This window comes from Sinohyriopsis cumingii, chromosome 19, assembly GCF_028554795.1.
Source record: "Sinohyriopsis cumingii isolate HCF-2022 chromosome 19, ASM2855479v2, whole genome shotgun sequence".
Lineage (NCBI taxonomy): Eukaryota > Metazoa > Mollusca > Bivalvia > Unionida > Unionidae > Sinohyriopsis > Sinohyriopsis cumingii.
The window spans coordinates 58,314,555-58,340,614 of record NC_142979.1 but is presented as its reverse complement, the minus strand read 5'-3'; the positions used below and the strand labels follow the sequence as shown (position 1 = coordinate 58,340,614).

Genomic DNA, 26,060 nt, shown 5'->3' with positions numbered 1-26,060 from the left:
GTGGCCATTTCTTTGGTTGAGAAACCAATGATCCCGCATCACCTCATCTCCCATCATCGCATTTTTGAGAGAGATTGGGAGATGATTTATGTGATTGTTGTGTAGAATGATGGATGGGCATTTCTCAGGATGCCTATTTCTGTACTTCCTCTATCTTGCCACTGTACAGTAGAGGTGATCTGAAGAGAGTGGTTCCCAGAACTAGTGCATGATGAGGCTTGAACGATGCAAAGCAAAAGTATGTGTCCCATCACACAAGATCCAAGCTAGCAGAAGCCATCAAAGCTTTTGTCGTTGCATGTTGGACTGCCCAGTTAATCTCTTTGTAAATTCTAGCCGTAGACTCCCAGACAGGGTAAATGCCAGCATTGTCCTCCAGCCAGAAAATTGCCAGCTCCAACAATGAAGACATGGCCACAGTGTTGTAAACAATCTTCGAATTGGCACACATAACTCCCTTATCCCTCTTATAATAAGTAGGCTAAGTCATACTGACTGTGACGTAGTTTTTGTCTAACAATGTGAAATGGGAGATCTGTAGAAAAGGCATTGGAAGGAGTTCTAATAGAGTAAGATATCAAGGATGCTGGTATTTGAGTCTCATAAAATGGGTATGAAATTGCCTGAATCACTGATTTTTGCAGAAAAACTCTCAGCAATTTTCTTTGATTTCTCCCAGGTACAGTAGAAGACACAAAGAGGGGTTGACTTCCTTATCACCAATATCAACTGTGGCCTTGACCCTTTATGAAGGTGTAGAAGAGGGGTGGTGACACATTCTAAGTTCACCAACACAACATATTTGCTATCCCCAGACTTGTTGTGTGGGTCATCCTGGCCATGTTCAAGATCTGCATCCATATAATGCATACCCAGAGGTATAGACAAGACATGGCCATCTTCTCTAAGGCTGTCATGGTACCATTCTAAAGAGAAAGCCATGAGTAAATGGCTAGCCACATCTGTAGCATGTAGTTTTCAGATTGGTATGGACAGCTTGTCAAAATCAAAATCTCTCAGTATCAGTCACATGGCCAGTAGTGTAGAAGGCAGTATTACAGGTGAAGTGGTAATGATAGATAAATGAACAAATCAATCAGTAAGATCACTGACAAATTCAACATTCCATGGCTCTGCTTGATGAGGCATGGTATGGTATGCCATGGAAGTCATACGGTCCCTGAACATTATGGATTGTGGGATGGAAGGTATGGTCATCATAAAACTAAGGTGTAGCTAGATGTACTGCTCATTCAGTTAAATGCTAATTGCCATGCAACCAGACTTACAGGCCCTGAGGCCATGCTCAGACAGGAGGGTGTACTTGCACCCACTGGGTGGAAATTATTCCCTCATAGTGTTGGAACTCAGAAGATGGAAGGATGGGAAAAGGTTGTCCAGAACTAATCAATTCTGTCATCATTTGTTGTACCAATCTACACTTTGTCATCATTGTTATGTTCTGAAATGACAAAGGAATAAAGAAAGAAAAATAATATTACTACAGTAATAATTAATGACGTTAACAATGTGAGACATCTGTTATGCTGGGGGATACTTAATACATTAGTACTCTCCGACTCTGACTTTCAAGTTGCTCCTTGTTTTTTTTTTAACTTTTCCTTAGTACTATTGACCATGCAGTGTCTGACCAAATAGCACATATGCTGCATGTAGCTGACAATGTCACTTGGTGATGCATGGATCTTATATTCTCAACGGCTGAAATGACCAAAGAATGAAGAAAGAAAAAGAAAACAATTTAAGAGGCACTTGCTGTGTGCTAGGGTTAAATAGTGTGCACAAACATGAACTACGCATATGTAATTCTATTACAATGTAGCTTTGAGAACCATATGGTCAAAATTTAAAAAGTAAAGTATACCCCATGTGGAATAAGATTTAATAAGTCAGAAAGTAATGTAGTCATCAATAGATGGATTAATGTAACACAAAATCCAACTGGAAATAGGGAGGCTAAATGAATTATATTTGTCCAGTTCCTAGCACCACCTGTAGATGGCAAAGGGAGGTAATAAGCAGGAGTTATTGTCCTTTGTCTAGTTTTATTGACAGAATGATGAATTTTCATCTTTGGAAGGGCTGAATTCAGTAAATAGTTGGGTTTATACTCCTAATGTTAATATGATAAGGGAATGCATTCGTTGGAAAACGCAGCAACAGCGGTTGGTTTCAGAACTATGGAATAATACCATCAAAGTATAAATAGGGAAAATAAATGTGCTGAAGTTTGATTCAGCACTACATAATAAATAATACATGTACCTTCAAAGTACACCAGTAATTAAAACAATAAACAAACTAAAAGCACAATATTAAATGTATTTAATTTTCTCTCAGTTATATAGTGTTTTTATAAATGTCGTACACATCTGAATAACAATTATTAATAGTCACTTGTATACTAATTGCACATGTTTAATACTGAAACACATGCTTAATACTTTTCATTTGCATTAAGATGGACTGGAGGAAATTAAGTGAATCCTAAAACTGTTCTTACAGCTGTGATTTCAATCAAATACATCTTTGTTAAAGTAAAAATTGAACATTTGAAAGTCAGACCAGACATCTACAAAATAAAATAAAAAATGTCTGCCAGTACTTTGTACTGATTTGATTTTACCACATGGAAAATGAACTGAAACATAAAACACCTTTTTGAATTGTAAAAAGAAAATTTCCAAATGTGAATAAATGCAAATGGCCAAAAAAATAAAACTGAAAGAATTCCATTCTTAATTAATTTCAATCTGATTCATTTCTCTATTTATGTGAAAGGAAGTATTTGATTCAGCATTTATTTGAAAACAACTAGTGTCTTTGCAGCTGGGTATGCTTACTAACTTGATTGTATGAAAACAACTCTATAGTGTCTTTACTGAAGGATGTAGAAACTAACTTTATTATATCAAAACAACTATAGTGTTTTTACAGATGGGTCTGCAAACTGACTTGACTGCATGAAAATAACTAGTGTCTTGACAGTGCAAATTGACTCGATTGTTTGAAAAAAAACAGTGTCCATCTTAAGTTGTACAAACTGACTTGACACTAAAAAAACCAACTATATGGTGTCTTTACTGACAGATGTAAAAACGGACTTAACTATGAAAACAACTAAACAGTGTCTTTATAAATGGGTGTGCAAACTGACGTGTCTACATAAACATCTCTAGTGTCTTTATAAATGTGTGTGCACAATGACTTGACTACAAAAACAACCTTCTTAATGGGTGTGCAAACTGACTTGTCTCTTTATAGGTGTACATTTCAGCTGTAAAATAAGTTGGGAGACAAATGTATGCTGGGTTTCTTTTTTTTTACAGTAACTAAAAAGAAACATTATGCATTCAGTGCACTAAATATTACTGTCAATGGATAGTTTTACAATTTTCAACTACATAATATTCAAAATGCATTACCAAATTAATACAATAAGAACAACAATCATTTTAAATCTATTTTTCCATAATGACGGATGCTCAAATAAACTGACCTCATATCACAATGAACTGAATGCAAGGAAAGAGACTGTACATTGCTCACCAAAACCTTGTTACAATGTATAATTCTGTTTCAAGTTAACAGTTATCTGATATGCCCTAGAGCTACTAAGTGTATTATTTTGAGATTTTAAAGCAATAGCACAGGGCTAAAAAAATCTTTTTATAACTTGCCAAGCCACCCTGTCCACTGGCCCAGAGCCTGCACACGATAAAAAACAATGCATTTGTGCATGCTGACAAAGACATTGAAAGATACAAAACAAAATTAAGATATTCCTGACTACAACAGAGGGCTACTTTCCAACAATGAACTCAATGTCATCAAATTGTAATATAAACTAAACTATGTAGCTTTTTCAATAATACAACATCTTTTTATTTATTTACCAATGTGCTGTCACCATTATTTATAGACCATAAAGATAGTTGTAATCTGATTCGATCTTTGTAATTCTGACTGCCAATCCATTAAATTGTTCAAAGCTGTTGGAAGGTGAGATTCCACTGGCTTTTCTTTGGCTAATTACCCAATTAATGATAATGCTACTCTAGTATTCCCAACACCATTATAAAATAAATTTTAAACCATAAAAAAAGTCCACTCCCTCCCCATGTCTTCTCATTGTCAATGTCCAGCTAGGATGGCACCCCTTTCTTAATTTGTCCAAGGTTACTTGGTAACTTGCAACCTTGCTTATACTGTCATCTTTGTTTTTGGACCTAAATGAGAAAGTTAACAAGAGAGAAGAAAATCTGAATAAATTACCTCTATTTTCAAAGTAACTGACAGTCTGAACGATCATTAAAAATATTACTTCAAGATGTTTGTACATGTTCACATGTGCACCTGCGGAAACAGTATTGCATCATTGATTCTTGCATGGGAAAGTGGACGGTTGATTTAAATGTTCTGCATTTGAAAACAGGATGGCATATTACACTGAAACTAAATTAAGAGAAAGCACTAAAACATGAATTTCACTTTACAAAACTTATTCAGCTGGTATTTATTTCTTAAAGTGCTGCCCTTATCAGACAATACTGATATTTTCATGGATTCAAATATTGTTGAATATGGTTATTAAGTGTACTGAGAATTTCTTTTAAAATTTTTTTAACAAAATATATTTTATTAAATGTGTAAATTTAATGATCCTGATTGAAATTTCCAGGCACTGACTGCCATTTTCAATCAAAGTTTCATTTACCAGTTATGATCATGATTTACTTTAAGTTCAATAATTATGGGCCAATTCTTTTGTTATTTTTTAGACAAAAAAATGGGATCCATGTCTAGCCATATGTTTTAAGCTGGTTTACCAGTTATCCAGGCATGACTTATCAAGAGAGAGCAGTGTACTTTATTATGGGACAGATACAGCACATGGGGAGGGATTAAACAGCAGAGGAATAATTACCGATGCACATCACATACCCCCCATTACTGATAACTACCAATGTATATCGCATTTTCCCCCCCAACAGATTACTGATAATCAAGTTTGCAGTTTGCAGTTCAAATAAATGACACAGTATTGGTTCACTTCAAAGTATTAGTCACATGCTAGAATGGAAAAACATTCGCTTGCCAAGCCAGGCATTACCACGAGAACAAGTACTGGCAGGAAGTATGAAATCATGTCCCAGACATCTGGGCAATGGATTTTTTTTTCACCAATGAGGAGGAAATACATTGAGTTTTGGTGTGAAATGATAAAATTTGAAATTTCAACTTAAGTTCAACAAATCCAGAAGTTTTGTTCATAACTGCAATAGCTCAGACTTGATCTGATGTAATGATGTCATTTTATTGTAGACTTTGTTGACCTGGAATACATCACTAGGCATACTATCGGTGTGGATCTCAAAGGAATGTATATTTTGTAACTATGATTTGTCCAAAGAACTAGACTGGGTATACCAAATGCTTAACTCTGGATTAGCCTTTTCTTTCTGCTAGTACACCCACTGCATTAATTTATCCAATGTGTGGAATGGCAATTTCCAAACCGCTCTTCCTCATGCATGCTCAAAAACATGTAATAGCACACACACACATGCAGACACTTTAACATTTTTTTTTGATTGCTAACAAAATTCAGTTGATAAGCATATAAAATGGGAAAAAAATGAATTCAGTAAACAAGAGCTTCCATTACTATACATTTTCTACTATTATCTGGTCATTTATCTGTGATAAACCATTTTCCATATTCCTATAAACAGTTGTTGTTGTTGTTGTGGGGTTTAACGCCATTTTTCAGCACACGATAGGCTATACATGGTGGCCAGTATTAATGGTGGAGGAAGAACCCGGGAAAACCCAGGAAAGAACCACCGCCCCACGAGAAGCTACTGGCAAGCTTTCTCACATACCCACATTGGCTGAATACGAGACTCGAACCGGCGCAGACAGAGGTGAGATGGCAGTGATCCGTAATGGAGAGCGTTTTAGACCACTCGGGGCCTCCCCTATAAACAGAGATAGATAATAAATGAGACCAACCATTGACTGAAATAATACAAAAATGCATGTTTTATTCCAACCTAGAAAACCCAATGGTCTCGATTTATAAACAATTATGAGCCATCTTTCCATTTTTCATTCCATAAACTTAAAATCCTCAGTCCATGCAGTTGTCTCAGTATTTGACTTTTGAACATAAAGTGAAAATAACAACAAAAATGTTTTTACATTTTTAGTATTAGTTGCCATGTTTAAAATTGACTGGAATCTTTTATGCTTTCTGTCAAATTTTATTCAGCAGTTTTTGGAGAAGAAGTCATTAAAGCTTTTTTAATTTTTTACTAATAACTGCCATATTTGAAGGTGGATCATCATCATTTAAAACAATTTGAAAGGTTTTCATTATACAATGCTTTCAAACAAGTTCCGCCAATTTATATTCAGTGATTTTGGTGATGTCATTTAAAGATTTTCCTATTTCTAATACTGGCAGCCAAATTTGAAGGTGGATTGGCATTTATTGGGTACATATTTGTACGGTCTTCATACCAGCATACTTTCTGTCAATTTTTGCCAAATTCTGTTCAGCAGTTTTGATTAAGTAATGCATTGGTTTTTCTATTATTTTTAATGGTGGCCATATTTACATTGGTTTTTCTATTATTTTAAATGGTGGCCAAATTTGCATTGGTTTTTCTATTATTTTTAATGATGGCCATATTTGCATTGGTTTTTCTATTATTTTCAATGGTGGCCATATTTGCATTGGTTTTTCTATTATTTTTTAATGGTGGCCATATCTGATGACAGATCAGCATCATTTTAAAGGCCTTTATGTCAGTATGCTCTCTGACAAGTCTCTTAAAGATGTCTGTGGTTGACAAATACCAGTTGATTCATAATGAACAAAGGCCATATCATAAATTCATTTACCCTTACAGCCAGGTGACATAAATGTTATCCAGATCATATGGATGAACATAAGGCATAATGTCAAAGGAAATACATTGGATAATGTGTGCGTCTTGAAAATACTATACTCATTGTACCAATTCAGTGGTATGAAAATAAGTTAAGAGATTTCCATTGAAAACTACTTTCCTAGTAATTTTCTGTGAGCAAGACACTTTTACACAGCATATTTTGTGCATATCAGTAACATATATATATATATAGAGAGAGAGAGAGAGAGAGAGAGAGAGACACACACACACAGAGTTGAGACACCCTAAAATCACTGTATATGCCAGATATTTGTGATAAAACTGTCAAATGATCTATTGCAAACAACACATGTTAGATGTTATTTATAAAGTACCCAAAATTATTCCATCTATTAATCTGGTCATTACATTTTTACAAATGTTGTCATAAAGGACAAGAAGTGTGAAAGCTTATCTCCAGGACATTGCTATAACTGAAGGGCTGCCACAAACTATTGTACTATAGACACTACCCAAGCATATCATACCAAGTGTACTTCAATATATTAGGTCGCAGTGTGTCAGCACACAAGACCTAAAGAACAAAATAAGAAAAAATCTAATTCCAAAAGGTTCTCCACTTTGTATCTTACATCTTAGACATAAAGCATCTCCTGGTCTGAATGAGGAAATTGGCAGCCTTGCTCAAAATTTTATACTGGCAGATAGATGGTCTGAGTCAGGCCAAACAGAATGAGATGAGTAGTGAAGATGACTTTGTGGAGCACAGACAGAATCATTCCAAATGGTGGTAAGGCATAAACAAACAGACAATCCCATCCCAGATTGAAATCTTCCACTGCCCAGGCCTCTGATCTGGGACTATGAAGACAAACAAGTACCTGTTCAGTCTTGTTGTGAACAGCTCTGCTTAGGGTCTTCCCTCCATTTTGAACATTGACTTGGCTTTGGTTTACCTCTCCCGTATGTGCCGTCTGCTTCAGATTACCTCTCTCGTATGTGCCGTCTGCTTCAGATGACCTGTCCTGAGTGCCAGAATATTCTTGGCTGGAATATAATGAACCCAGATGATAAGCCCTTCTGAAGCTGCACAATAAAAAAAAATCCAAAAATCCACATGCCTCCTTGTCACCTCAGGTATCCTACCACCAATGTGTTGTCTGAGAAGACCTGCACAGAACTCTTTCATGAACCTTGTAATGCAAAGATTTTCACAATTGTTTATCTGGAGGGTAGAGGATCATGAAACCTGAAGGAGACCTCCTGGCTCCAAGTGTGCACCCCACCCAAATCTGATGTGTCTGTGAAAAGATTATATTGGGGATCAGGTATGTGCATTAGGCTATAAAGTGGTCCCAATTTGCCCACCAGCTAAAGTGGCAGTGAAAATTGGATCCTGGTAAAATATGAGCTGTCAGGGGATCCTTGTGTAGTTTCCATTTTGTCAGGAGGAAATGTGGGAGGGGGTCAAGTGCAGTCTTCCTAGGGGAACTAGGCTCAATGACACCTGTAGGGATAAATCTAAGCCAACTGACAATCAAGTCTTGGCTTGCAGTGCCTGAAAAATTACAATTTTGTTGAGGGAAATGAACCAATCTAATGTTGGTGAGGAATTCATCCCCATATATACAAAATCCTCACAGAACTAGCTCCAATTTCTCTAGGTTTGGAATGAGTTCCTGCTGGCTCACTACCAGTACCAGGAATGATCACTATAAGTTACTCTAAAAGGCCATTGTGGCTCAACCAGTTGTCAAAACTCTGGAAGACAGGGAACCCCAGTGACCTCTGGTTGATACCAACTATTCCCATCACTAGATGTGTGCAGTATTACCAGTATACCATATTATTTTTTCTGGTGGTATGTACCACGGTACCTTTTCACTGTATAGGTACACTGACAGTAAAGTCTGGAAATTCCTGTGGAATCTTGTTATGACTTATAGATTGTTTGTTTATATTAACAGCATGTTTTTATTATTCACAACACAATAATTTTTAAAAAAATAACTATTTTTATAAAATGGTCACACATTAATGGTGTATATTACATACATAATTATATTACTGCTCCTACAATAACATTTCACATTAGTTATGTATGCCTACACTTTGCCAAATGGAATGTTGTGAAATATATTTGGGCCAAATCCAACTCTTGGAAAATATTCAGATTGAAAAAAAAAGAAAAAAACAATAAAAAATCTAAAACATGTGTCATGTTTTAGTTATTTACTTTATAAGGCTGAATCATATTATCATTTTCAGAAGTTAACTTGTTTTCTATCTGAACTCTATGAAATTTCTCAAGTCCACTAAATAGTTACTCCTTTCTTAAGTAAGTGTATTTTATGTTTATTGGTCCTCTGATAAATATCTTACCTGGGTGTTGGCATCCCACTCAGTTTCCCAACAGATTATGAAAACAGTGTAGATAGAAAATTGTAGGCTTGAGTATTAACACTTCATACTTTTATCAATAGCGTAGGTAGAAAACCGAAGGCTTGCGTATCAACACTTAATACTTTTATCAATAGTGTAGGCAGAAAACTGTAGGCTTGAATATCAACACTTAATACTTTTATCAATAGTGTAGGCAGAAAACTGTAGGCTTGAATATCAACACTTAATACTTTTATCAACAGTGTAGGTAGAAAATTGTAGGCTTGAGTATCAACACTTAATACTTTTATCAATAGTGTAGGCAGAAAACTGTAGGCTTGAGTATCAACACTTAATACTTTTATCAATAGTGTAGGCAGAAAACTATAGGCTTGATATCAACACTTAATACTTTTATCAATAGTGTAGGCAGAAAACTGTAGGCTTGAGTATCAACACTTAATACTTTTATCAATAGTGTAGGCAGAAAACTATAGGCTTGATATCAACACTTAATACTTTTATCAATAGTGTAGGCAGAAAACTATAGGCTTGATATCAACACTTAATACTTTTATCAATAGTGTAGGCAGAAAACTGTAGGCTTGATATCAACACTTAATACTTTTATCAATAGTGTAGGCAGAAAACTATAGGCTTGATATCAACACTTAATACTTTTATCAATAGGTTCTCTAATGTCAGCATGATGTCCTTCATCATATTAGCTATAATCCCACTTTAGTTACAGCTATAATCCCACTTTAGTTACAGCTATAATCCTACAGCTATAATCCCACTTTAGTTACAGCTATAATCCCACTTTTGTTATAGCTATAATCCCACTTTAGTTATAGCTATAATCAGAATTTAGTTACAGCTATATTCCCACTTTAGTTATAGCTATAATCCCACTTTAGTTATAGCTATATTCCCACTTAGTTATAGCTATAATCCCACTTTAGTTATAGCAACAATCCTACTTTAGTTACATCTATCAGATTACAGCTTATACAACAATTAAATTCATATACTATAAGGTATTAACCATTTAGTGGGGGGTGACTGTGATTTTCTTTTGAGATGAGATATTTTCTTTTATCACAAAATAAATCATATTTATTCCACTTAATATCATAGATATAATATGGTGTTATTTTGACATGTATGAGCAAGACATTTTTTCCAGCTTTTGTCAGATGGAAATCAACAAAAAGATGTCAGGTCCCTGTCCCAAAACACTGAATTGTAAGTCATTAATATTATTGCAATGTACCATGGTACGTGTTGCAGTACATTCAGAAATAACACGGTACAACAATTTTTGTGGTAATAAGCTCTATCCATCAATCTCATAAATGAAATTGGAAAACCTCCCAGTTCTGATAAAACCAGACAGTACTTCTGCTAAGGAGAAAAAATAGGGATGGGAATGTACACATTGTGATGGTTGACAGAAACTGCCCAGATGCTGGTCGTTATGGTATCCCTGACTGATGATGTAGACTCCATCTTAAATGGTCCTCCTGAAGTAACTTGTTGAAGGTAGAATGATTAAGAATCAGTTGAAACTTTCTGGTCTTGATGAATTCCAGGAAAATATGGGAGTATAAGGCCATATATTGTCCAACACCCTGCACTCTTATGTTGAAATGTGTGCACCTCTTCCTTTAAGCATACTAGATTTGACTGGTCAAAAAGAATACAAGTAAATGCCAGAGGAGGACATTACTGGAACTGAAGCAAGAATCATTCAATATAGCAAGGATCCAGCAATAGTCTATTATGCTTCACCAGGTCGATGGAATGAGGGCTAGTCACTCACCCATGGGAATCCTTGAAACAGAGATCCATGGCAGGAGAGGGAATAAGTCAAAGGGCTGCTACCCACCTCCTCCTTAGCAAAGGGTGAGTGGTATGCAAACTACTTCCTTGGGCCTTTCCAGTGATGTCAAGCTTCAGATGGGCAAGAGGATGGCAAATAGGGGCAGCTTCCTTGACTGGGCTATATTCTTTCGCAGAACTTCGCTGAAGAACCAGGGTGGACACACTCTGGCCAGTTTCAACAGGCCAGGTGTGAGGTACAAGTATTCTTGGTCCTTCAGGTCCTCAGATTCATGGAGGTGATGAGACTAGAGCAGCTTAAAATGAACTGGTAGGACTTTGGAGAGATATTCCTCAATCAGAAGACGGAAGGAGGCTCCCAAAAATAAAAAGACCAACATAGGAGTTTATTGTAACAAGCAACCTAGCCTTAAGTTCCAATACTTCCAGAATCTTCACTGTAAAGTGATCCCAGCTCTTGTTTAGAATTTCACTTGCGATGTCCTTTCATACAAGTGGAAGGCTTAAGTGGCCAGGAGTACAGTCTATCTAGCCAGAGAGACCTGAGGTTACATTGTACAGGGAGAAGCAGAACCTCCTTTATACTACCATAGCAAACTCCTGACCTGTGCTTGAGGCAGACTCCAGCCTCTTCCCCTTTTAAATTCATCTACTTTCTGCAGGGTCCCATATATCATCTGACCAAAGACACCGGACACCAGTCTGTACATTGGCAACATATGCAAGCAAGGTAGGTGTGGTGCATACCTAGTGGAGCATTTTAATGCCCACAACTGCCTCTGCAACATACTGCTGCAAAGTTCAGTAAACAAGATACAGTACTCAAAGGTATTGATTATAGTGTATGAATGCAAAACCTATAGTCAAACAGAACAAACAACTAGCTATACTTTAACTTAAGCTATTTGAAAAAAGATTGGGTAATCAAAGAAACATCAGTCTTGTGTAGAAATAAACATAAAATGTTTTAAGAAACCAACGTAGAACTTTGCAAAAGCGGTTAAGGATACCTTTCAAATATTTTTATTAACGTATTGAGATCTTTCTTCATTTCCTTCTCACCTCGTACCTTTTGTAATTGTCATGATGTCATACAAAACTTTAACATCATTAACCATAATGCTTACCACAAAATTTTAACATCGCTGACTACAATGCATAAGTAGGTGAGAAAAACAGGAAATCCTTCCATATTATCATAGATCAATAGTAACATGATCCCAAAGATTCAGTTAAATACAGCAACTGGTGTTGAAGATATATGAATATAAAAAAATTATAACATAAAAAACTTTAACATTGTTTGCAATGATGAAACATGCTTCATCTTGCATAGGCAAGGCCAGAAGTCAGCAAATCAATACAAACTTTAGACAGGAATATAATTTACAAAAAACATCAGCTGAATGAAGATACATCTCATTAAATCATAGACTGAAAAGTATTTCAATGAGGTAGCCGTAATAATTCAAATTATGATGCCATTTTCTTCAATTTCTTTTGAAGCCGAAGGACACCCTGTTGTAGCTCCGGGTCGGCATAAATCTCCAGTGCTTGGCACAAGTTGATGAAGGCCTCTTCATACTTTTTCTGGCTGTATAAATTTCTGAAATAAAAATTTCATCTGTCACACAAACACCATATCTACCCATATTCAATGAGCTTGTGACGGCACAGACCAAAATCTGCCATTGCATATCATACAAGCAGACATGAATCTGTAATATTCTCTTGAAACATGCAGTAAAACAAGTAAAACCCTGATCGGATGCCATACCAAGATGCATCACCAGATCTAGGTCTATGCTATTGTATTGAACTTGTGCAGTAAAACAAGCAGAATCGACCCGGATCTGCTGCCATCCCAAAATGCATCATCAGATAAGGTCTATGCTATTCTCTCCAAATTATATAGTAAAACAAGAAGAATCAACCATAATCTGCCACCATCCCATTATGCACCAACAGATCTAGGTCTATATTATCTTAAACAGAAAAAAACCAAGGTGCTGCCATCCCATGATGTACCACCAGATCAAGGTCTATGATTTTACCTTAAACATAATATAACCTGATATGCTGCCATTCCATGATGCACCACCACCAGATCTGATTCTATTCTATTACTGCGAAATCAAACACTTGAACAAGTAGAATAAACACTGATCTGCTCCCATTCCATGATGCACCACAGATCTGATTCTATGCTATCACCTTGCAGATCAGGATGAGCACTGATCTGTCATCATCCCTTGATGCACCAAAAGATCTAAGTCTATGCAATCACTTGGGGGGCTTTACAGGTAATATAGCAATAATAAATGCCTCTGTCCAGTACAGGTGGTAAGGATTTACCATCAGAAATAAACTGTGCAAACACCAGAATGTGTTTATTATTGTCTTTCAATCAGTCTATTTCATGGTTAAAATCATTGTGAAAAGCATAGGTTATTAGACAATTAACAAGATTAACATAACGAATAATAATGAGAACTAATCTGAATGTTTAATTCAGCGTGTCAAATATGTTACATGTAGGAGGTGCTTCATATATATATATATATATATATATATATATATATATATATATATATATATATATATATATATATATATATATATATACACACACACACACCTATCCCGCGATAACTCACACACAATGGGGTCCACAAACATAGACCGCACTATAAGCAAGGCACGAGTTACCGAGGGACCTCCAAAAATTTAAAAAATCGCTTTGACATCGAGAAAACCATGGGGGGTGGAGGGTGGGGGTGCACGGCGATAATAATTTTTAAAAATGCGCTTTTTCTAATTAAGTTGTTCGTTATTCTGTTTAAATAACATTTTTTTCCCCTTCAAAATATCCATTATATGAAAGATCGTTCCAACTGGTTTGAACAACCATCACGTGTCGCAAAAAATCTTTGTATTACGTCACTGCTTTTTGGTTCTTTTTATGAGTCTGGTTCCCGTAATGGTGTTTAATAGTATCTTGCCAAAGTGGTAGCCCATAATTTGAGAACTAGACTAACTGTTGATACACCACCAAACAAGATTCCTTTTATTTCCTTAAAAAACACGCGACATTTATTTTGTGACACGTCTACGTCGAAACTCAATTTTTTATTGTTCAATTAGTACAATGTTAATGTCATGAATTCACCAGAAGTAATAATGAAATTTCTTATCATCCCTGAGGATATCTCTAAAACTCAGTTTAAGAATTCTCTGAAACTCGCTTGCCCACAATGGTCCGTATCTGTGAAATCAAGCTCTATATTTTACGAAGTATTCATTTTTTGCTTGGCTGCCTTGTTATTTTTTATCACAGTTATGAAAGAGTCGGTGAGTTTAAGGTAGTTTCTGTTACATACACAATAACGTTTATTACAGTGTTCGATTGATCAAATGAAGTGAGTTCACCCAACATACGACCGAAGCCGCTAGATTTTAAGTTAGTCTGATTTTTGTGCCTTTTAACTTTTCTTTTATTCCACCTCCTTTTTTTTATTATTCAAAAGACATAATTAACGTGATAATACAAAGGAGGCCAGCTTTAAATTCAACGCAACAATACAACAGATACTTCTGCAAATCAGTTATCAAAACACGGTTGGTACTTAATTAGGTTCTCAGAGAAACGCTCGCAGACATAGCTGTTACGGTAGATTGATGCATTTTACATTTAATTACAAGAGGACACATTGCATTTATGACTATTACACTTAAAAGGAACTAAAATATGGATCTAGAACACAAATTTCAATTGATAAATTTTTATTTAATTTGTATTTATTTATTAAAGTACTGCCTCCACGCAACGTAAGTGACATTTTCATTCATAGAAATTTCCTTACATATCGTTAACTGCGGTGTACTAGGAATGTTGTTTGGAAAGAAAATGCAAAAAATTGTATGAGCTATTTTTAAATTCGATATTTCATAGTGTTGATTAAAATTTCCAGGTCCTATCTACCGTTTTTAATGATAAAATGAGCGATACATCAAAGTTTCCATTACCAATTTTGATCGTGATTTTCTACAAGTTCAACAAAAAGAGATAAATTTTTGGGGTATTTTTCAGGTTTAAAAAATGGGATCCATGCCTGACACCGCGTTATAAGCAGGTTTGCAAGTTATCAGGGCACGAGTTATCGAAGGATAAATATATATATATATATTGTATATAGTTTCTCATATGTACAAATAATAAAATCCTCACCCACCCACCCTTTGTTTTGTGCTGATGTGCTTCACAAAGTACAACCAGTAGTTGTGAAATTTATTTTTTCTGGGCTTTGATTCCTTTGCTGATAACTGACTGCTTCCTATGTTGCCTTCAAAAATGAATCACACTTACACACTATTCTGACAACAGAAATATTCTGTTTAATATATCTGGTAAAAACCCATCTGCAAGAAACATTGCTGCTGTTTTTTTAATACAGATGGCTTAAGCATTAACATTCAAGACAACGATGTGAAATAACTTTCTTCTACATGAATTTAGCATCTCTTTGATTTACCTATACTGGGTTGTTTGCACAACTATGCAAGTTAGCACAAAGAGCTTACCTGCTACAGTCTTTAAACAGGTGACATCAAATTAGCTATTGTCAGCCAGTTAAGTAATATGTGAAATGGTGGTTTATACCTGACCTCTTTGCCCTTAATTACCGCTATATAAACTGCCCAAGGGATAGTTTTACATCGTTTTCTATCATGACTGTTTATCGCTTATGCATGGTAATTATAACAGGTGCAGAGTTAAGTAGTCTTTTTTCTTCTTCTGTCCATTTCCATGCACTTTATCTCTCATGTTAAAAAAGTGGGATTTTATGCTTATTTTAAGTGGGCGTCAATCTCATTGCAGCATTGTAATAAGTAAAAAAAAGTCTTTCACTAACATTTCTATGACAATTTTGTTTTTAGAGATGTCTTTGGGGCTTTTTTTTGATAGCCATACATATTTAATATATGTTCTACAAAATGTACTATACGGCTGAAAACAACATGTACTAGTGACTTACTTCTGGAAAGTTGTTTTATGAAAGATCCCAACCACATACAGATTTTGTTACAATTAATGTGTGGACTCAGTGGAAGAAAAAAGCAAAATTACATAATGAAAGATGAAGCACATTTACCATTCAGTACATACCAAGGTTAATAATGTCTGTATAAATTCATACTGGTAAAATGTCTGTATAAATTCATACTGGTAAAATGTCTGTATAAATTCATACTGGTAAAATTATCTCATCTGGGAATCATAATACTTTATTGGGTTTTTAAAAAACCGATTATCAGCTGCTTTCTGTTACTTTCATGTTTACTCTTGGCAAAGTCCATCACATTCTTGAAGTGAAGAATTCAAACATAGCTAATTGTGACTTTTTATCACTGAACCTAATCCTGTCAAGGGTTTCAATCTCATTAATGATTAAAGCTTTATGATTCCATATACCGTTATCCATTATAACTGTACACTAATGAACACATTTACATCTATTTGAATGACTACTGCAAGAATAATTGTTGATAAACAATGGGATAATTTTTTATAGAGAATGGATGATTTCATTCACTGCTCAGCTGATTGCATCTAGCAACATCACCACAGGTGATGATTTATAAATTGTTGCCCCATAATTTGAAAAGTTTCATCTTGGCAATTGACTTTGATGATTAGGAATGTACTTAAATCAACTGATTGATAAATTCAGGTGAGAATCTTTTATCAACCACCCAATCATTTGCTGCTTGGTTGTGTATGCAGTTAAAAGAACATATATATGCTGGATATTGTTTGGGCAATGATTGTCCACAGAAAGCATTGAAGAGAAACACAAAGCAATGACTGTACACAGAGTGCATTGAAGACAAACAAAGCAATGACTACACAGAATGCATTGAAGAGAAACACAAAGCAATGACTGTACACAGAGTGCACTGAAGACAAAGCAATGATTGTACACAGAATGCATTGAAGACAAACACAAAGCAATGATTGTATCAGAATGCATTGAAGACAAACACAAAGCAATGACTGTACACAGAGTGCATTGAAGACAAAGCAATGACTATATAGAATGCATTGAAGAAAAACAAAGCAATGACTGTACACATAATGCACTGAAGACAAACACAAAGCAATGATTGTACACAGAATGCATTGAAGACAAACATAAAGCAATGATTGTACACAGAATGCATTGAAGACAAACAAAGCAATGATTGTATATAGAATGCACTGAAGACAAAGACAAAGCAATGATTGTACACAGAATGCATTGAAGACAAAGACAAAGCAATGATGGTACACATAATGCATTGAAGACAAACACAAAGCAATGACTGTACACAGAATGCACTGAAGACATACAAAGCAATGACTTTATACAGTATGCATTGAAGACAAACACAAAGCAATGATTGTACATAGAATGCATTGATGACAAACACAAAGCAATGATTGTACACAGAATGCATTGAAGACAAACACAAGGCAATGATTGCACACAAAATGCATTGAAGACAAACACAAAGCAATGATTGTATATAGAATGCATTGAAGACAAACACAAAGCAATGACTGTACACAGAGTGCATTGAAGACAAAGCAATGACTGTACACAGAATGCAGTGAAGACAAACAAAGCAATGATTGTACACAGAATGCAGTGAAGACAAACAAAGCAATGATTGTACACAGAATGCACTGAAGACAAACACAAAGCAATGATTGTATATAGAATGCATTGAAGACAAACACAAAGCAATGACTGTACACAAAGTGCATTGAAGACAAAGCAATGACTGTACACAGAATGCAGTGAAGACAAACAAAGCAATGACTGTACACAGAATGCAGTGAAGACAAACAAAGCAATGATTGTACACAGAATGCATTAAAGACAAACACAAAGCAATGATTGTACACAGAATGCATTAACGACAAACACAAAGCAATGATTGTATACAGAATGCATTGAAGACAAACACAAAGCAATGACTGTACACAGAATGCATTGAAGACAAACACAAAGCAATGATTGTACACAGAATGCATTGAGGACAAACACAAAAAAGATTTAATGGTTTTATTTTCATTGAGCCGACATCTTTCAACGATAAACTAAGACCAGAGTTCTTGGTTCAGATACTGTGTTTCCAAAGTTTACTTTAGCTCAAAACTTCAAGAAAGTTTTGAAGTTTTAAAATTTCAGAAGCCTTCCATACATGTCAACTCTCTTGGCTGGAGAACAAAAACTTCCAATTTTGGGGGGTTGTTCCACACCTACCTCCCAATTTCATATTAGCTCCAGATTTTTTCATAAATCTCCTGATTTTTTTTACATTTTTCTTCAGTAAATGGAATGTGAAGTTTAAACATCATTCAAGTCAATTTATGAATGTTTCTAACTTTACAACAATACTAAATTCAGAAAATAAACCACAACAAACAATAAACCTCAACAATAAAATTGTCAGCAATTAGTTTCGATCCCAAGAATGATCACTGTGATGCTGTAGCATCTCCATTCCAACAAAGTGAGAATTTCATGCATTCTCTTCCCCAAAATGGTAATGAACATTTTTACATTATTTTTCATGCTTTTAAGAAAGTTTTTCTTCCATGTGCAAAAAAATACATGTGTATATGAATTTTCAGGAGCCACACCACCACTGTCATATTTTTGAATTGCTACACGATCTCTTCACCAAAATGATAACGAACATTTTTATTTTGCACTTTTAATATATATTTTTTCATGGACAAGAAAAATACATGTATATGAAAGTTGGGGAGCCATGCCACAATTACCTATATAGGTAAATTTTATGTATTTCATGTGTGGATGAGAAATCCTACCCTTGTGGTGGCAATTCATGAGCAGGAACTCATACATCCATGAACTTTTTGGTGAAATCTGTAATCCCACAGCAATGAATATCATTGAGTCAAAGTGCATTCTCCCGCCCTTATACAGTGGAACCCCGCTATAACGCGCCCCGCCATAACGCGAATTCGGATATAACGCAGTCGTAGCATGGCTCCCGAAATTTCGTATATTCATTCACACATGGAGAAAAAAAATTTGGAGAAAAGTAAAAAAAACAAAACAAGAAATTAACTTCATTTTGGGCATGAGATTAGTTGTGACTTTTAAAATAATATGATCGTGGCATGGTTCCTGAAATTTGAAATTCATTTACATGTATTTTTATCGGACCGTGAAAATATTTGTTTAACGTACGAGAAATAGTGTGTAAAACGTTTATTATAATTTGGTGGAAGAATTCGCTTATGACTTTTAATAATAAACGATCGGAACTTAACAATTTATCCAGGTTCTTCAAGTGATTTTGGAGAAGTGATCGTGTATGAATTCTAAAATAATACGATATATATAACGTACGAGAAATAGTGTGTACAACGCTTGGCTTCTGAAATTTATCAATTTGAACAGGTTGTGGTGAAGCTCCGTATTCTACTCTAGAAGAGAAAACTGGTTTCATTAGGTTTTTGAATTGTTAAGCCGAAGTAAACATTATCGGAAGAGTTACTTATTACGGATCCATGAGTAAAGCCAGTAAATTGTCTTTGTGATTGTCTTCCATGAATTCTGTATACAGTCATTGCTCAAACAATAGCCGACATGGGCTTCTTATTTAACTGCAATCACAGCCAAGCAGCAGACAAAGCTGTGGTTGATACAAGAGTCGCACAATTTAATAAACATCAAAGGACGAAAGCCGCCAACATGTATGCTGTGCTTGGCGGTGTGATCAAACAACAAACAGTTGAAAGTAAATTATATCCACTTTATTATCTGTAAATTAAAAGGGTATGAAATTGTACATCCGTTCAGCTTAATTTTGTTTTATATAAAAAGTGATTCGTAACCATTGCAGGCCTTCATTACTTAGTTATCGAGCTTTATCTGTGTACGTTGTTTGCTTATACATGTATAAAAAAATATTTTACTGTTATGGAAAAGCAAGTTCAAAAACGCTGAAATCATGCGTTGATTGTTAATTATTCTTGCAGTTGTCGCATATGATAAAATTTTAGCGGTATGAAATTTGTACAGACACCGTATGTAGACCCGGGAATAGCTGCATGCAATGACCGTACGATATCAGACGGCAAGTAAATGGTTTCAATATTTTGTTCATCCTATATTTTACACGACGAATTCAGACTATTACAAAATTATTGAATATTTTAAATCTGTACGATTTTCAATGAAATTACATCCATTATGGATGAACTGCATACCACGACGGCACGGTAGCATACGGTGTTGATACACTTTTCATGATATAGCGATAGTCTGGTATTATCGGTCAATCTGTATTATCGTTCAAACAAATAAAAATTAGTAAACGTTTTTAATGCACAGTAATAACCTATAAATATATTAGCCATCGATTATTTTGAATATATCTTAATTAATGCATTCCAGTTAATATTCATCTGATGATAAGCCGACTTTTGATCATTGTACATGTATACACGTATATGTTCTCGGAAAAAAAGTTAAATATTGTAAAACCCCGCATTAACGCGACCCCGCTTTTAACGCGATCCGATTTTATGGACCCCGATCATCGCGTTATAGCGGGGTTCCACTGTACTGCCAAATATGTCCAAGTCAAAATGCATTCTTCAGTCCTGATTTGATGAATATGTTTGAGTCTATGTGTATTCTTCAATTCTTATATTGATGAATATGAGTCTAAGTGCATTATTCAATATATTCCACAAACTGCATGAAGATATAACTAAACCCCTCAAAATGATATTGGCAGTGAACTTTGAATAATTGGGCCCAAAATTACATAGACAGTGGACTTTGAATAACTGGGCCCAAAATTATATCGACAGTGGACTTTGAATAATTGGGCCCAAAATTATATCGACAGTGGACTTTGAATAAATGGGCCCAAAATTATATTAACAGTGAACTTTGAATAATTATGCCCAAAATTATATCGACAGTGGATTTTGAATAACTGGGCCCAAAATTATATTCACAGTGGACTTTAAGGACTGAGCTGAAAAGCATGAGTACAATGAAAGGTATGTTATAAAGCTGTCCTGTGTTTAATAGTTCTCTCTACAGAAGCGATCAGTGCATGGTTGACTCTGACGAGTACTGACCACTGAGTCTCATATTAAGGGACCTTCGGTTTAGGTATGCAGTCTTGAACTACTGTTATTGTTCAAAAACCTATTTTATTATTTGACTTGCCATGACTGTGACTTTTGACTGTTAGAACTCGGAATCTAAACACTTCTATATTACCATAAATGCAAGCCATCCACAAAGATTGGTCAAGGAAGTTACCCTATCAAATAAGTTACTTTGCAAAAACCATTTTTCTCCAAGCCACAACAACTATGACCTTGATGTTTTTGACCCCCAAATCAATATGCTTAATCCATACCATAAGTACAAGCTTGGTCAAGGTACATGGTCTAGAAGTAACATTATTATGCAAAAACCATTTTCTTCTTTCAGTCACTGTGACCTTGGTTTCTTGACTCCAAGGATGATAGGCTTCTTCCTTACCCCAAGTGCAAGCTATCCAGTTTCATAAAGGCATTTGCTGTACAACTGAAGGCTGTCATGTGGAAAAGGAAAACTTAAGGGGCAAAAACAGATGGACATATAATATGCCATGCAAATGGTGGGTGCATAAAAAGTAGGTGTTGATACAATGTATTGCTGGGTTTCATCACCCTGTCCTTTGAGTATAGTAGAAAAAATAGTCACCAAAGAATCATCGAAATCTACCGTTCCTGTTTGAGTTACAAGATAAATATAAATATATAAATATGTTACAGGTGGTAATCATACCTTCCTGTGTCAATTAGGTGATTGAACATCTCCTTGGCCTCCTGTGATAGATTGTCAAAGCCTGAAAAAAGTATAATTTTTAAACATAAGTCATACTTCTAAATAAATTATTAAACTTGAAAAAAAGTCTGACTGCTTGTGCCCAAGGGAATTTTATGAAAAGAAGGCCAATCAAAGCATGGCTGCAAAAACAAATGACACTGATCACAAGGTAACAAGGCTGATAATGCATATTGCAGTATATGAATTGTCCAAGACTGACAAAAAACTATCATGGGGTATGGAAATATGAACAAAAGAAAACAAATCTCAGAACTAACAAGAGGATCTTCCTTAACAGGGATCTGAGAGGACACTGCCTGTATTGTTGTGCAGGGGTGGGGTGGGCTGGATCCAGTGTACAAAACCTCTTCCCACCAAAAATGATTTTTCAAAATGGAGAAACAAACTCCAATGGTTTTCCTGACGATTCTTTTTGTTTCTTCGACTAATAATTTTTTTATGCAACCCTTACAATTGGCATATTTGCCCTTATTGGCAGATTCCAATGTCTTTATCCATTCTCTCTTCATTTATCCTGGGGAAAAGTTGGAGTGGATGAAAGTACCCTAATTAATCCTACTCTAAGTAAGTAAAAGTAAAAATTTCCTTCATACAAATAATAATATATAAACCAAACATTAATTTTAAGTTCATATTTACCTGGCAGACTAATTAGTTTTTCTGACTCAGTTTTTACTTATGAATATTCATACCTACTTGCTCTCTAGCAATTTTTCCATGTCAAGCATAATTCAGATTCTTCTGATTCACGGTACAGTAGGATTAACTGGTAATGGTTACTTTTTTGAAAAACTGTTCAATCATTTGACCATCAGTTTCCTGTCCATCTATTCCAATTTCAACAGGTTTCTCATACCTCTGTCTTTATTTCGTAAGTTATATTTTCCCATTCCTTTGCAATTTGCCACCATACTGATGTTGTTTATTGTTTATAAAGATAAAAGAAAATTGACTAATACAGGCACATATTGGTTCTACTGTATTTCATGTAATTTTTCACACACAAGAAAAAAATCATTTATTTAAGCGTACAAAACATTATATGTAAAATAAATAATTATCATTTTGTGGTACTGACCATGTACGAAAAATAAAGGGGACTGTACCTGAACAAATTCTATGGAACACATGCTATGCGACAACCTAACGGTACAAACATACAAAGTAAACATATATTTTCTGTCTGATTCTGCTCTCAACTCAAGAATCTAATTACAATAACAATAAGAGTTATCAAAAAGATTTTTAATGGTATTATTGAACAGAGAGAGAGAGAGAGAGAGAGAGAGAGAGAGAGAGAGGATTATGTCTCAGTGTGCAAGCTTGTCTGCATTTAGAGCATATGTAGCTGTTATGTTGTATAATATTGGCAAAATGATTAAGATGGTTTGAACATGTATTTGTTATGGATATTATTTATTGGCAAATTGTACGCAATGATACGAGTCCACATTGTCAAGAAATTAGGTTCAACTTGTATTATACAGCAACAGTCTCATTATCAAATTGCAATAAAAAAAAAAGAACTTGAAATCACATTTTAATTGATGTGTGTGAGTGTGTTTGTGTGTGTGTGCACATGAGAGAGATGAAACAAAATTTTGCCAGTGTAAAAGACTATTTATTCAGGGCGGTTTTTATTTGTAGCTTATGCAAAGAGAAAAAGGACTATTTTCATTTACCTGACGATTGTGATAATCCTCATGTATCACAACCCTACTATATTCAATTATCAATAAACACCGCTAAATCAACAATTCATTTTTGTTTTAATTATGATATACAATGTCACAACAACCACATGGTTATGAAGTGTTATTTATATAGTAATTAAACATGCTTAGCACTTTGGTTATTCCAGTTGAAACCAGATTGAGGGCAAGAATCGAAAGAAGAGGTCAAATCAGCGAGGCTGCCAGTAGGGAAATGAGGCTCTCTTTAGGGACATGAAAATCTGTCAATGTGCTATCGAAGTCATTGTCCATACTCCAGATGTTATAAAGACAAGCGATCATACGCACTACTTATTTGAACTCACCAATAAAGATAACAATAGAGGGGTATAATGTAGAATAGATTTGCAATAAAATGTTCACTATATCCAAGTCAAAACAGTACAAGCACTTAAAATATAGTATATGTATATACCTAATCGATTTAATGGAATCTGTGATTTTAAAATTTATGATAGAAAATGACAAGGTTTTTATATTTTGTTTGTATGACTATAAGGAAACAATAAGGCTAGTTGATCAATGGTCTAAAGTCTTCACTTAAGCATGTACTAAGATCAAATTTTTATTGGATAATAAAACATCATAAGGCTTCCAAACACATTTTAAATTGCACATGGTGACAGACTTAATAAGAACTAATTAACAATAATATTTAAAGGTATGTTCTGTGAAGTCCTTTGTCCATTTGTTAATAAACACCAGTAGATATTGTAATATCAGTAAGAGAGCTTATGCAATAATCATTGTATTTTCTCACCAACAATTAATTATTAATTTTTGTAAAAACACAATTGCAATATGGTATTTTCGATCTTTTTTGCAAACATAAATAATCTTAGTAGAAATTTTATGTCCAATAATTTAATGTATTTTTGAAAAATACAAAGTAATATATACGAAAAATTATGATATTTTTAAATAGTTATTGTTTTGATAACTGGATTGTGTACAAAACATTAAAGGGTACGAAAAAATATACAAAATACAGCACAACATGTTCAGCCATTCACTGGTTGCACTCAGGTGGAGTTCATTATATATCTTTATAATGATTCACCCCAAATACGGACAAAGCCCATTACGAGTTTTACAAACTGTGAGCAAAGAAATACATTTAACCAAAACCTTTCAATAAATTATTTTATGACTGTGACCTTGTCTCCAAGGTCAAAGGGGCAAATGATCATGTTGCAGAATTAATGTCTTCATAATAATTTATCCCATATAAAAACAAATCTATCAAGGACTTCATTAAACATGAAAAACCTTTAAATAAACCATCATGTAAATTTTCTATGCCTGTCCTTCTTCCTCAGGTCAAAGTTGTGTGCACTCATATCACAAAATGAACTTCATGATTCATGCCATGCTTCTCGTGGGTCGGTGGTTCTTTCCAGGGTTTTCCCGGGTTCTTCCTCCACCATTAATACTGGCCGCCATGTATAGCCTATCGTGTGCTGAAAAATGGCGTTAAGCCCCAAAACAACAACAACAACAACAACGTGCCATGTATGATAAAAATCAAAAACTTGCTCACTCAACCAACTTAAACAATTTAACAGTTCACCGTTTCTCCAAGCAGGCTTATGAACACATCTAAGTACATTGTAAGAATATATGTTATGTAAAATATCATTCAAATTTTATTTCATATTGGTTTTATCTATCTTAATACATGTTGACAAGATTTCACTCTTTAAGCCTGATTAATATGCATTATTTTCCTCATAAATGAAGACATCCAAGAACCTGATGATACAGACCCATTTACCAGGTTGTTTACAAACTAGAAAAGACTAGAAATAAATAAATTTGGTCAATCAGATGAGAAGTCACATCAATAAAACACACGAATTTAACTCATAATCAGAGACAACCAAGGGCTCAATGTCATAGGTATACTAAGTTTTATCAAAATTGTATCCAGAATACTCTATCTCCTGTGGTAAAACAAAAAAAATATTTGTACATCAGATGTACGATCACCTAATAAATTTACACATTTTTCACTCACAATCCAACATCTTCATGTTACTAACCTATCAAAATCAGGTCAAAAATCGTTTCTTAAGTGATGAGAAACCGAGACAATCACGTGCATGATTACCTCATTATAATGCATAGATCTTGCTTTTAATTGAAAAAAACCAAACACGTACCTTGATGATATAAGCCTCTTTACTAAATTTGATAGAAATATGAATAGAAATATAGTT

The 26,060-nt window shown here is 34.7% G+C and overlaps 1 protein-coding gene and 1 long non-coding RNA gene across 2 annotated transcripts in view; both read right to left on the bottom strand.

Moving 5' to 3' along the window:
- Positions 1–2,331: 2,331 nt before the first annotated feature.
- On the bottom strand, positions 2,332–10,553 carry LOC149775768 (uncharacterized). The gene is made up of 2 exons (XR_016416495.1): positions 7,962–10,553; positions 2,332–7,929 (listed from the first exon to the last, which is right to left on the bottom strand). It is a non-coding gene; the product is annotated as an uncharacterized LOC149775768 (long non-coding RNA).
- A 1,630-nt stretch (positions 10,554–12,183) lies between these two features.
- The window catches only part of LOC149775767 (DNA excision repair protein ERCC-6-like), a 175,223-nt gene continuing 161,346 nt past the window's right edge, over positions 12,184–26,060 (bottom strand). The window contains exons 21-22 of the mRNA XM_089943693.1: positions 22,046–22,106; positions 12,184–12,774 (exon numbers count right to left, since the gene is read on the bottom strand). Of these exons, the coding sequence (XP_089799819.1) occupies positions 12,642–12,774; positions 22,046–22,106 (194 nt within the window). The 3' untranslated portion in view covers positions 12,184–12,641. The remainder of the gene's footprint in view (positions 12,775–22,045; positions 22,107–26,060) is intronic.